This window comes from Gymnoscopelus braueri, assembly GCF_963280865.1.
Source record: "Gymnoscopelus braueri genome assembly, chromosome: 18".
NCBI classification, from domain to species: Eukaryota; Metazoa; Chordata; class Actinopteri; order Myctophiformes; family Myctophidae; genus Gymnoscopelus; species Gymnoscopelus braueri.
The window spans coordinates 8553000-8565499 of record NC_137618.1 but is presented as its reverse complement, the minus strand read 5'-3'; the positions used below and the strand labels follow the sequence as shown (position 1 = coordinate 8565499).

At 42.5% G+C, this 12500-nt stretch overlaps 1 protein-coding gene across 1 annotated transcript in view; it reads left to right on the top strand.

Moving 5' to 3' along the window:
* Positions 1–12500, top strand: part of ccdc141 (coiled-coil domain containing 141) — a gene marked incomplete at its 3' end in the record, with an annotated part of 49068 nt that overhangs the window by 36028 nt on the left and 540 nt on the right. Inside the window, 8 exon segments of the mRNA XM_080456782.1 lie at positions 172–423; positions 1520–1722; positions 1835–2042; positions 3118–3308; positions 4438–4664; positions 6398–6655; positions 7004–7298; positions 7877–8152. Of these exon segments, the coding sequence (XP_080312908.1) occupies positions 172–423; positions 1520–1722; positions 1835–2042; positions 3118–3308; positions 4438–4664; positions 6398–6655; positions 7004–7298; positions 7877–8152 (1910 nt within the window).

The following is a 12500-nucleotide window of genomic DNA, read 5'->3' as shown; positions in this document are numbered from 1 at the left end:
CTTTTACTTTGAGTAGGTTTTCCACCACTGGATGTCGTGCAAAAATAGTGAAAGTGATCTATAAGCTGAAAATATGTTGTCATGTTTCCAGACATAAACCATAGATCATAAGTATTAGAAATATAAAAAAATTCAAATGTTCCTTTCAGCTTGAGGCCCGCGAAACGACAGAACACTGAAGACGAGAAAGACAAAGACGAAGAGAACACCGGAGAAGAGGAGGAGGAGGAGGAGGAGGAGAAGAATGAACCGAAGAGACAGAAGAAGGAGATAGAGGAAGAGAAAGAGACGGAGCGAGAGAAGAGAGAGAACACAAAGAGAGAGCTGGAAGTACAGAGAGAGTTGAAGGAAGAGAGAGACGTGGAGGAAAAGAAGAGAGAAGATGAGCCAGACAACCGTGAAACCCAGGAAGAACAAGACCTGGTAGAAAATAATCACACATTTGATGAACACCTAATACCAGTGGTGGAAAAAGTATAAGTATCAAGTAAAAGTATCAATACTGCAATGTAGAAACACTAGATCTTTGTTACAAGCAAAAGTCCGGAATTCAAAATTGACTTGAGTAAATGTACAAAAGTATTGGTATCAAAAATGTAAGTGTAAGTATTGGTAGCAAAAGAAGAAAGTACTCATTATGCAGAATGTCCCATTTCACAAGTTTATAAAATGTATAAAAATCTTTTGAAATAGCAGATCTACAAGCTGAGCTTGTAGATCTGCTATTTTCAAATGACCGAAATGTATAATAGGGCTGAAGTGGGTTTTGTAATAATAATCAAAATCTATAAAGTAAAATTGGAGTAAAAGTAGGATATTTGCATCTGAGATGTTGTGGAGTAGAAGTAAAAGTACTGAAAATTGGAAATATTCCAGTGAAATAAAAAATACATCATAATGGTACTTAAGAACAGAACTTGAGTAAATGTACTTAGTTACTTTACACCACTGCCTAATACCTGTTCCTGATAATGTTCCTGATAATACTCATCAGTGGTGGACAAAGTAGTCAAAGCGAAGTGAAAGTTTTGTATTTGAGTTGAAGTACTGGAGTACTTGCTTTAAAATGCATTGATATTAAATGTACTTTGTAAGTAAGTAAGCTTTGATGTACAAGTAAACCCCCTGGACATGACACTAGTATAGAATGTCCCAGGGGCTTACCCCCAAACCCTTGATACTCAGTGCCAAGCAGGGAGGTATTGGGTCCTATTTTTATAGTCTTTGGTATGATCCAGCCCGGGGAATCGAACCCCAACCTCACAATCTCAGGCCTTAGGGCTAACACTCTTAACCACAAGGCCACTCAGCTGGTATATAGTTGTAATTTGTACTTTTGAATACTTGAGAATTTCTACTCCAGTACTTTAACTCAAGTACAAAGCTTACTGGGCCAATTTGAGACACTTTTTGACTCAAAGTACAGGGGTTGAGTACTTTGTCCACCACTGCACGCATTACCAGGTGTAAAGGGGTGGGGGCGCTGGTTTTTGTTCTCAGGGTTGCCTTGTGTTTCCAGGTTGAACTGAAGGAAACAGGCCACACCCCTGAACTCACCACCGGGCATGATGGGAAAGAAGTGCCCGTCAAGAAGCTGACACCGGCGATGGCCAATCAGAAAGCTTTGTTACGCAAGAGCCGCGGTCCGGAGCAGACCGGCAGACAGACAGGATCTGACAGACAGACAGGATCTGACAGACAGACAGTCATTTCAGAGAGCAGGTATGATACTTTTATCTCAGTATCTTTGAAACCCTCACACTACTATAATGTACTAAAATACAACTGTCTTCCCCACCTTCCACCCCCCCCCCCCCACTCCTGTGTCTTCCAGCTCCTCCTTCTCCTCCTCCCACGCCATCAGCCTGTCCGCCTCCCCCTGCAGCCACGCCCACAGGAGGCGGGTCCACGCCATCCTCAGCAAACCACAGCACCAGACCACGCCCCCCTCCACGGTGATTGGTCCGTCGTTCTCTGACATCCAGAGGGAGTTTGGGAGCAAGGAGACGCCCTCCGCCTATGACAGGACAACACACGCACAGGTCAGCACACGTGCACACTGCACACACACACACACACACACACACACACACACACACACACACACACACACACACACACACACACACACACACACACACACACACACACGTCAGTCGATCTGTGTGTGAGTCAGTAGAACGCAGCACTCACATGGGAAGGCAAAGCGCACATGCACGACGCCCACACTCACCATGCACGCACACACGCATACATGTATACGCACACACACATGGAGAGACACAACGTGCACGCACACACACACTCAAGACACACGCTACTCCAAAAGGAGTAAAGGAGTGTAAAACCCTACTCACTTTCAAAACTGCCCTAAAGATACACCTTCAGGAGGCTGCAATTCGAAAATGGCCCCTGTCTAAGTCTTAACCTACCCCCCCCTACCCCCCCCCCTCCTTCATTTTCCTCTTTTTGTATATAATATTATATATATATATATATTTTTTTTTTCTTCTTTTCTCTCTTCATACCAGTAACCTGAAAGCTGATTGTATGACATTCTGTATAGTAGTGTGTATATCTGTCTGCCTCTTATATATCATCATGATTTGTGTGCATGGGGTTCTCATCTTAAACAAGCTTAGTGCTTAATGAGAGTTCCAGTTTAGTAGACCTTGTATTGTGAATTTGTACTTCCATGTACTGTTATGTACTGTCATGTACTATTCTCATGTCTTACTAAATAAACTACATCAATCAATCAATCAAAGACTTCCCTCTGTGTCTGCTTCAGGGTAATCTCTCTCTCAAGACGAATCTGTTAGCAGCACCACTGCCCTAGACATGTACTGTAGGGTTGTTGTTAGTAGGAATAAACACAGAAGCACCCGGAAACACCCCAGAGGCAAAAAACAAAGGAGAACAAATAAAAAATATTATATTTCCCCCTTTTTTTTACCGATAGGGTTCCCAGATTAGCTTCTGGGTATCCTGTCAGCTATGACAGATCGCTTTTCCACACGCCTTAGTTTGCATTTGAAGAAAAAGGGGGTAAAAACCTAAATTCTGTGCTCTATTTTCATACAAAACCAATAATTGATTGTGTTTTTTTTCCCCCAGGATGCATCAGCCGCCGGAGGAGGGCTTTCGGAGGAGGCGGCCCTAGAGCAACAGGAAGTGATGACGGACGAGTCTCTGTCCAATGACGAGTACGAGTGTGGGTCACCTGACGACATGTCCCTCCCCCCGCTGTCCGAAACCCCAGAGTCCAACTTTGTTCATTCGGACGTGGACGATTCACCAGTTCACCAGTATGTCTACCAATCAGAACCCAGTTAGTTCACCAGTATGTCTGCCAGTCACAACCCAGTTAGTTCACCAGTATGTCTACCAATCAGAACCCAGTTAGTTCACCAGTATGTCTGCCAGTCACAACCCAGTTATGTTTTAATTTAAACAGCTAAGATACCAGTATGTCTACCAGTCACAACCCAGTTAGTTCACCAGTATGTCTGCCAGTCACAACCCAGTTAGTTCACCAGTATGTCTACCAATCAGAACCCAGTTAGTTCACCAGTATGTCTACCAGTCACAACCCAGTTAGTTCACCAGTATGTCTACCAGTCACAACCAGTTAGTTCACCAGTATGTCTGCCAATCAGAACCCAGTTAGTTCACCAGTATGTCTGCCAATCAGAACCCAGTGGACCCAGTGCTCAAAACTTTACTTGAGTAAAAAGTGCAAAAGTCTTGGAATCAAAATATACTCAGAGAACCAAAGTAAATCAAGTTTGTCAAACTAAAAAAAAAGATAGCCGATCTACAATTGCGACGCGTTGTGAGCTTTATTTATTTCATGTATTTTGAATAGAAAAAGTATAAAATAGGGTTTTAACTGGTTAATGTCTATGAATGTATGATAATAATCTAAATCTGCAAAGTAACTTGTAACAAACGTTTTCAAATAATTGTAGGGGAGTATAGAAGTACAATATTTGCCTCTGAGATGTAGTTCAGTAGAAATTAAAATGATTGAAAAATGGACATACTCATGTAAAGTACCTCAAAATTGTAGTTAAAGTACAGTACTTAAAGGAGTAGTTCACCCAAAAAGTGACTTATTTAAAGTCAATCAATCACACACCCCATGAAGCCTTGAATTCATGGAGATGTTTAAGATTTTGTCGCATTCCTGAGCCAATAATTTGATGACCGATTGGAAAGATGCTAATGTATCCGGTAGGAGACTCAAAGGAGACTCTTTGAGTCTCCTACCGGAAATACACCCGGTAATCAAATTATTGGCTCAGGAATGCAACTAAAACTAGAAAAATCTCCATGAATTCAATGCTTTATGGGGTGTTTAATTGATAGAAAATGAGTAGTTTTTTGGGTGAACTATTCCTTTAAGTAAATGTACTTTTCTGTGATGTGTTTCAGCTCCCACAGTGCTCACCAGTATGTCTGCCTGTCAGAACCCAGTGGATCCAGTATCTCTACTGGTGTGTACAGTCCCAGTCACAACCCAGTGGATCCAGTATCTCTACTGGTGTGGTACAGTCCCAGTCACAACCCAGTGGATCCAGTATCTCTACTGGTATGGTACAGTCCCAGTCACAACCCGTGGATCCAGTACAGGAGGGGGGAGTATCCAGTCAAACAGAGAGGTATGTTTGCGAACTGAACTTGACTTGAACTAATATCTCTGTATTTAAACTGATCGTTCTGCAGTAAGTGATGTTTGTGTAGTTAAAATAAGAGGTCCAAAATGGCAGATAGAACCTGTGAAATGTCCTGGCATTGTTTTTTATTTTTTTTATTTTTTTGGACCCGGACCCTAATTGTACCTGTGACATTTGTTTCCAAGATCCTATTTGTTCCTCAGGATATGGACCTGACAAACCTAATAATTACAGTAGGCTCTATGCATAACAGCCATATTAGAAATAAATTGGCCCTCCTTAGTCCTTACTTCCTTCACAGGTCTTACCCATAGACAGTAAAAAGAAATGGACAAAGTTACGCCCAAAGACTCTACAGACCGTAAATGAAGCCTATTTTTCAACGATTTCAAATCTTTCTATGTCCAGAACACGGAAATGAATGCTATTGGTTGGGACCAGAGCTGGGGTGGGGAATTAATGCTATTGGTTGTGTAGCATTGTAGCTTGTCAATCAAATCATCACAAGATAGCCACGCCCCTCCTACAGCATGTCCTACTTTATCATACATTTTGAAATAAATGGGACCATATATTACCAAAAAGGCATATCATGGAGATTGAAAGAAGACTTTAAAGGGTCTACACCATGAAATCACTTTTTTCTTGGTTTTTGTATTTTTTGGGGTCCCCAGTGTCTCTTGTACCCAAAAAAATGTTTTTTTTTTTTAATACAGTCATTCCTTCTCATTTCATGGATTTCCAGAATGGGCGTGTCTGAACAGGCGATCTCAGAATGGAAATGTTTATGATGTCACAAACATTAACGATGGCAAACCCAATGTTAAATGAAAAGTGCCCGAATCGCTCCGAAACTTTTTCTACCCCCCCTAAGTGGGGGTCTAACGAACAAATACTTCGGGCTCGGATTTTGGCTCCGCCCCCCGGAAGTGGGTGAAACAGGCACCTCAAACACTTGGTGGAATTGTTCAAAAATGTTCAAAGTGTTTTTTTTTTAATTTTGTATTTTTCTTAGATGCTTCTTTTTATGCAGAATTTTTCCTTTTTTTTATTTTTATTAACAGACAGAATTGCTCAGTAGCCCCCCCCTGCACAATAGGACGTTTTGGTATTGCAGCTGAAAGTGCTGTATAAGCCAGAGACAATTGACTTGGGATGAGTATATCTGAGTGATGATTTAGGCTCAAACCTTTTGAAAAAGGTTTGAGGGACATACACCATATGATATTAAATATCAAATATTTTTTTTTTTAATTCATGGTGTAGCTCCTTTTAAACTAGCGACTGGAAGCATGTAGTATTTATGACAATGTTTATTAAGGTAATAAATCAAGTGTAAAGTTTGTCAAAAAAAACATCCGCTTGAATGGAGAGTAATTCTTTCTGACACCAGTAGGGTGAAAACAGCGAAACTACAGGCCATTCATATGAACTGTCACTTCCTATATAGACTCAATTTCAAAGCCGGATGCTGGGCCCTTGGTACAAACACGTTCCGTTTGTACACTCTCAGAGTTATGGGGGTCCTTGAAATTTTTTTTTTTTACACTAAATGGAACAGAGCCTTCATTAGTATAGTTGGTAAGACCATGTGAAGGAAGTAAGGAAGAGGCCCAATTTCTTTCCAACGTGGCTGCTGTGCATAGAGCCTATTGCTGGCAAATAGACCAAGTGGACTCTGACAGTAAAGTCTTCCTTTGCCCTTTTGTCTCTCTCAGATTCAGGTTCACTTCCACTGTCCAGAGTCCTCCGAGGTCCGTCTCTGCTCGGACGCTGGTCTCCAGCACTCTGGTGTCCACCGTCCTCCAGACCAAGGAGACCAAAACGGTCAGCGTGTCCAGCAACACTAGCTCTGTCCCGGGCTGTCCTCCTCCTCCTGAGCCATGCCTCCTCCCTGGATCCAGCCCAGGGCTTATCAGCAACACTGTCCCCCAGGACAGCGGGCTGTCCCAGGGACACCTACCAAGGTTATTATCGTTTTTATTTGTAGTGTAGTTGTTAGTATTAGTTTTTATTGTTATAGGGGCTAGTCGGGGATAAGATTAAAAAAGCTCAGAAACGCGTGTCATCGCAATGCGTTGTGATCTTGTAGATCGGCAATTTTCGCTATATACAAAAATATTGAATACTGACAAAGAATAGAACATAGACATTTTCTGTGTTATTTGAGTTAGTTTTGTAAACGCAATACAGTTTCAGTTAGTTATTTATTTATTTTTTTGAAAAAGCCTCGTTTTTATTTATATTAATTTCATATTTGTTCTTTCTCATATCTTTGGAAAATTATTTCACTTAAAATAACCCTGGACACCTGTACTTCACAGTGTCATTTCAGAGACCAGTGCCCGTTCACAGAGCAGGGTCTCCAGAGAGAGCCGTCCTCCACAGAGCGCTGTCCAGCAACACAGCACTTTGCAAAATGATTCTTCCTCCACACACACAGACATCCTCCCCCAGACCAGCTGTCTCTCTCAGGCCAGTAACCTCTTTCCAGACACCCCTCATCAGAGCTCCAGTGGTCTGCTCCACACCAGGATCTCCACACATCCACCGGCCCCAGAACCAGCTGCCCTCCACAGGATGTCTCCGTCCCAGAAGACACGGGTCACCCAGCAGACAGTAGTACCATCACAAAGGACAGCGCTTCCACCCCAAATAGCTCATCTTTGCCCCAAACCGGACCCCCGGCCGGGAGTATCTTCCCCCCGGACAAAGCGCCGATCTTCCTCAGCACAGAAACATTTTCTCCCAACCCAGCCAGGGAAGGAGCATCACGTATTATTGGTCAAGGCGTGTCGACCAGCTCCGCTGTCGCCCAACAAAATGTCTCCCATCTCCACACTTCCCCTTCAGGCGCCTCCGTCCCCCAACATGGTTCTCCTGTCCCCAAAGAGAGCTCTCTCTCCTCACAGGGTAGCAGAGGTCCAGGGGTGTCAGGGCGTCTCTACAGAAGCTAGCAGCGTCAGCAGCAGCATTAGCATCATCAGCAGCAGCACCGTCGGCAGCACCCAGACATTCTACGGCCCTGCATGAGTCCCTTAGCTCCTCCACCCGTACCCGAGAGCGTGTGCATGACGCCAGTGTGTCCCGCCCACCCCAGTGTGACCCGCCTACTGCCGCAACCGTCGCCCAAACCCAAACCGCAGACGCTCCGCCACGTGGCCACGCCCAAGCTTCGGCTGAGCAGGCTAACCCGCATGTCGCTCCTCCTCCTCCTCCTCCTTCTCCTCCCATTCTTCACCTACTAACTCCAGAGCAGGACCCCAGCGTGTGTCGGCCCACAGCCATCAGAGAGGAGATCACGCGTACCCCTCAGATCCAGGGCCCTTCCATCCCACCTCCTTCATCTGCTCCTCCTCTGCCCGGGTCTCCTCCCCGCATCACAGGCCCCTGTCCCGTGCCACCGTCATGGAGGGCTCTCCCGTGACACTAGAGGTTGAGGTGACGGCACAGCCTGAGCCCACTCTCACCTGGTGGGTAGCCTACAACCAGCTACATCACAACACATAGCCTTAGAAGACAGCAAAACAGTAAAGCCCCATTCATACTTTGTATAATAAACACAAAAACTACACCCAGATCATCGTTATGAATGGGCCCATTTCAACTTTTTCAAAACTATTAGCTTGTAGATCAACTATTTTTTAAGTATGAAATAGGCCTAATGGTTAATGTATGTTTTTGCATTAATAATCTAAATCTGCAAAGTAACGAGTAACTAATGTTTTTAAATAGTTATAGTATAAAGTACATTATTTATATAGTGGATGTAGTATAAATAATAATACAAAAAGTAAATTAAAAGTACCTCGAGATTTTACATCCAGGTGAATGGTTATTTGTAGAAAACATTTTTTTTTGGTAAGTCATAACACTAAAACGGTATATAATCTGTCTGTCTGATATTGGCACAAATATTGACATGCCCATATGCCTAAATATGGACATGGATATGCCTCAGTGCAAATCAGCGTTGTTAGGCAACTCTTTCTGTTGTGTCTGACATCAGACTAGCTCGATCAGAGAGAGAGAGAGAGAGAGGGGGGGAATATATTATTTTCTCTGCACTCTACTTTGTGACTATTTACTTGTTGTTTTTGGGCGGTGTAGCCACCCCTATAAGTGGGGGTTGGGACACCTCATTAGTATTAGTTTCCTGCACTGTGATTGGCCCATTAGTAGACCCCTAGCTGTACTGTGATTGGCTGACTATTGGCTGACTCTATTCAGCACTGTGATTGGCTAGCGAGACACATGATGACATTAATAACCTATAAATAGGATTATGCACTTCCAAAAATCATTTTTTTTTTGGAAGTGAGCTTCCATCACTATGATGACCACCGTGATGACCACACCGCCCACTTCACACTCGGTGTGATTTCTTTTTACTATAGTTAGGTCCATTCAAATTTGATTATAGCCAAGTATCACAAATCATGTCCCAAAACAATAATAAGTAACAAGAATAAAAATAACTGGTTGCAATGCATATACAGTACATACATACATACACGTGAGTGCATCTGCGCACAAATGCTCCAGCCATACTGTGTACACACACACACACACACACACACACACACACACACACACACACACACACACACACACACACACACACACACACACACACACACACACACACACACACACACACACATCCAACACCGTTTACTTTTCAGGAAATGGTAAGAAGAACCTGTGTTCCAATAGATCCAAAGTAGTTCATATTTAGTCACAAGCTCTTGTTGACGCTTTTCAATATCTATAAAATGTTTTGCTTCTTTAGCATCATAGATCTCTTCCCAAAGTATTGACAAGAAGGGCAAAAGAAAAGGGCATCAGAAACATGATCCACCAACCATCCTCAAACACTTAACAACATACAATACACAGTTGAACTAAGTCTTCATCATGTTTTGTTTGACTAATACTTGTGTTTGATTTCCTTTATTTGCATTAACACCAGCACTTTGGAACTGTCAGCTGCAGTGCTGAAACTAATCGCGGCTTTTAACTCACAGCAGAGTCTGCTGCAGAGGCCATACAAGAAATAACAGTACAGTTCAATAAAAGAGAGATCAAGATGATGCAAATGAAAGGTTTTATTGAATAAAATATACAAAATGTTGGCGATTAGGACCTGAGGCCGATTCTAAAAACGCCTTCAAAATCTGACCTAAGTTTTCTGAAAAACTTCAAATATTCATTCAAAAATTACAAAACAATTATGTTGCTATACTGTACATAGCAACAAGAACCCCAAAATGGATTCCCGGTGTAATGAGAATCAAATGCTTTACTGATAGTAGCTTGAACAGTACAGAGCCTACATTCTGTCATCTATCTCCACTTGCTTCCTCGCTGCATAGTGACGTCATCGTTTCTCTTAAAGGGGTACACTACACCCGGCTTGAAAGGTATAGTTACGTAATGGGGTTCCAGGTCTAAATGGGTTAAAATGTCTGCGTTGCATTCACCCATTGACATGGGTCTATTCTAGGGTTAATGTTACGGTATGAAGTACATTTAGGGTTAGGGTTAATATGAGGTTTAATGTTAGGGTCTAGGGTTAAGGTCAGGGTCTGGTGTTAAACTCACTAGCTGCCAGAGTTATTTCAGATTTTTAGCTGTTGGCTGCCAGAGATTTTTAATTGAAAAACAAAAAGTACTCAGGAGCCGAGATACAGATTTTTTAAGTTTTAAGTTAACAAGGAAGTGGATAGGAGTTTAAATCTTTGATATATCATATCTCCTTGGTCTTTGGGTCTAAAAATTTTAATAGAACGCATTTATGCGTTATTGGCAGGCAAGTGATGTATTCAATAGAACGCATATATGCGTTATTGGCAGTAAATGAAGGTTAGGGTTTAGGGCTGGGTTGGGCAACCTTAGGCACGGGAGAGGGTAATCACTGGCACACTGGCAAAGTGTGTGAGAGGATTTTTCTTTTTAAATATTTTAGTAGTTGTGAATTAATTGAAGTCCCCTCACATCTGTGTGCACTGCAAATAAACCTCCTATTCTGTTTGTTTTTTGTACACCTTGTAGCGTGTAGCTACAAGGTGTATGTCACAAACCAGCTACAATCTGATGAATTTTGACTATAGCAATAGGGCTGTGCCCAACTCTTAATTATAAATGTCTACTGCAATGACATACATAGTACTAGATGACAATAATGGATTATATTATTATGTTATTATTATATTAGTTTCGTTGCTGTCGGGCAGAAACCAGCTAACTAAATTTTTGAGCTTTTTCTTGTTTTTTTCATAAATCAGTGCTATTGAACACGTCTGTGCGTTGGTTAAGAAAATATTGAACCAATGAAAAGTATTAAAAAGCGCTTCTGACAAAACCAGCTAACTCCATTGGATCCTCAAAACTGTCTGCTAAACCAGTTAACTCAACCAAAGGGGGTGGAGTTAGCTGGTTTTGCTAACTCCAGGCTCTACACCCTTTTGGAGGGCTTGGAGGTCCATTCAGCTGTTCTTCTTATCAATGATGAACAAAACCTCCCAACTCCACTTTTTGTTTTGTTTTTTCATTTCCTGAAAAATGAACATTTTGGAGTTAGCTGGTTTCTGCCTGACAGCCAGAGATATAGAGTATGGCCCCCACATATATGGCCCCCACTTTTAAAACCACTGCTCTGGTCTGTAAAGGATTTCAAGAGGTTGGTGACAGCTATAATTTCCCAGCAAGCTAAGCTAACCCCCCCCCCCCTGCTCACAGCTACTGCATTTTGTGTTACAGATTTGACATAGCTGGTTTATGTGTCATATTGGTTCCAAACTGATCAATAGTTATAGTCTGTATGTCCTAGATGTGAGCTTTTTATGAAACTTACCATTTACCTGCCTGATAGTGTATTAACTGTTAATAAAGACGCTACTATAAGCTGAGTTCCAACCTACTATTTGATCTGGTTGTCTTATTGTTTTTTATATTGTTGATGTATACAGTAGCTCTCACATCTGTTAAATTGTATGTGTTTTATGTAGGCCTAGGGTTGTTTTGATGGCTGTTAGAATTCGTTTTCAGGTAGATGCAAATGTACTTTTAAAAGCAACTGGAAATGTCAATGTAAAGCAAATGTCTTTGAAACTCTTCTTCCAAGTTAGCTGTGGTAGCTTTTCTCTATCCATGCAATGTTCTCACCTGTTTCTTATGTTCTTGCCTGGTTGCATCTCTGGTTACCAGTGGTGGCCCCTATGGGCCATATGGCCTAACCCCACTAATTGAGGATTTAGGAGTGCGCAAGGGCGTTCCTGTGCAAAAGTTGCTATTTTGGGACACCTGCCTTATCCGCAATAAGGCAGGTGTCTTATTGCGGATAAGTTGTGCGCCCCGCCGACTCCAACATGTCCATTGCAGGCGCGCTCTACCAAACCAATTTGGCATAGCGGGTGGTTTTAGATTCCGCTATGCACTTTCCCAAACGTGTGTGGGCAAAATAACAATTTTGGGGATAATGCAACAACACGGCCCACAGGGCACACCTCCAAGCGCAAATAACAGAGTCGGCATAATGAATAGCGGCGGGTATAGCGGCCGCAAAATACCGTTTAGGGACAGTGCCAGCTCCCTCACCCGCATTTCACGGGTAGCGGGCAGTAATTCACGGCTGGTGGGCAGCGGGTGCGGGTAAAGCAGTGGCAATTATAGGGCCGTAAGTGCATTTACTCAAGTACTGTACTTAGTACAATTGTGAGGTACTTTTACCTAACTTGAGTTGGTCCATCAGATTATTATTACAAAACATACATTAATTGACTCACTGACGAAGGCTGGCTAGCCGAAACGTGTGTTGTA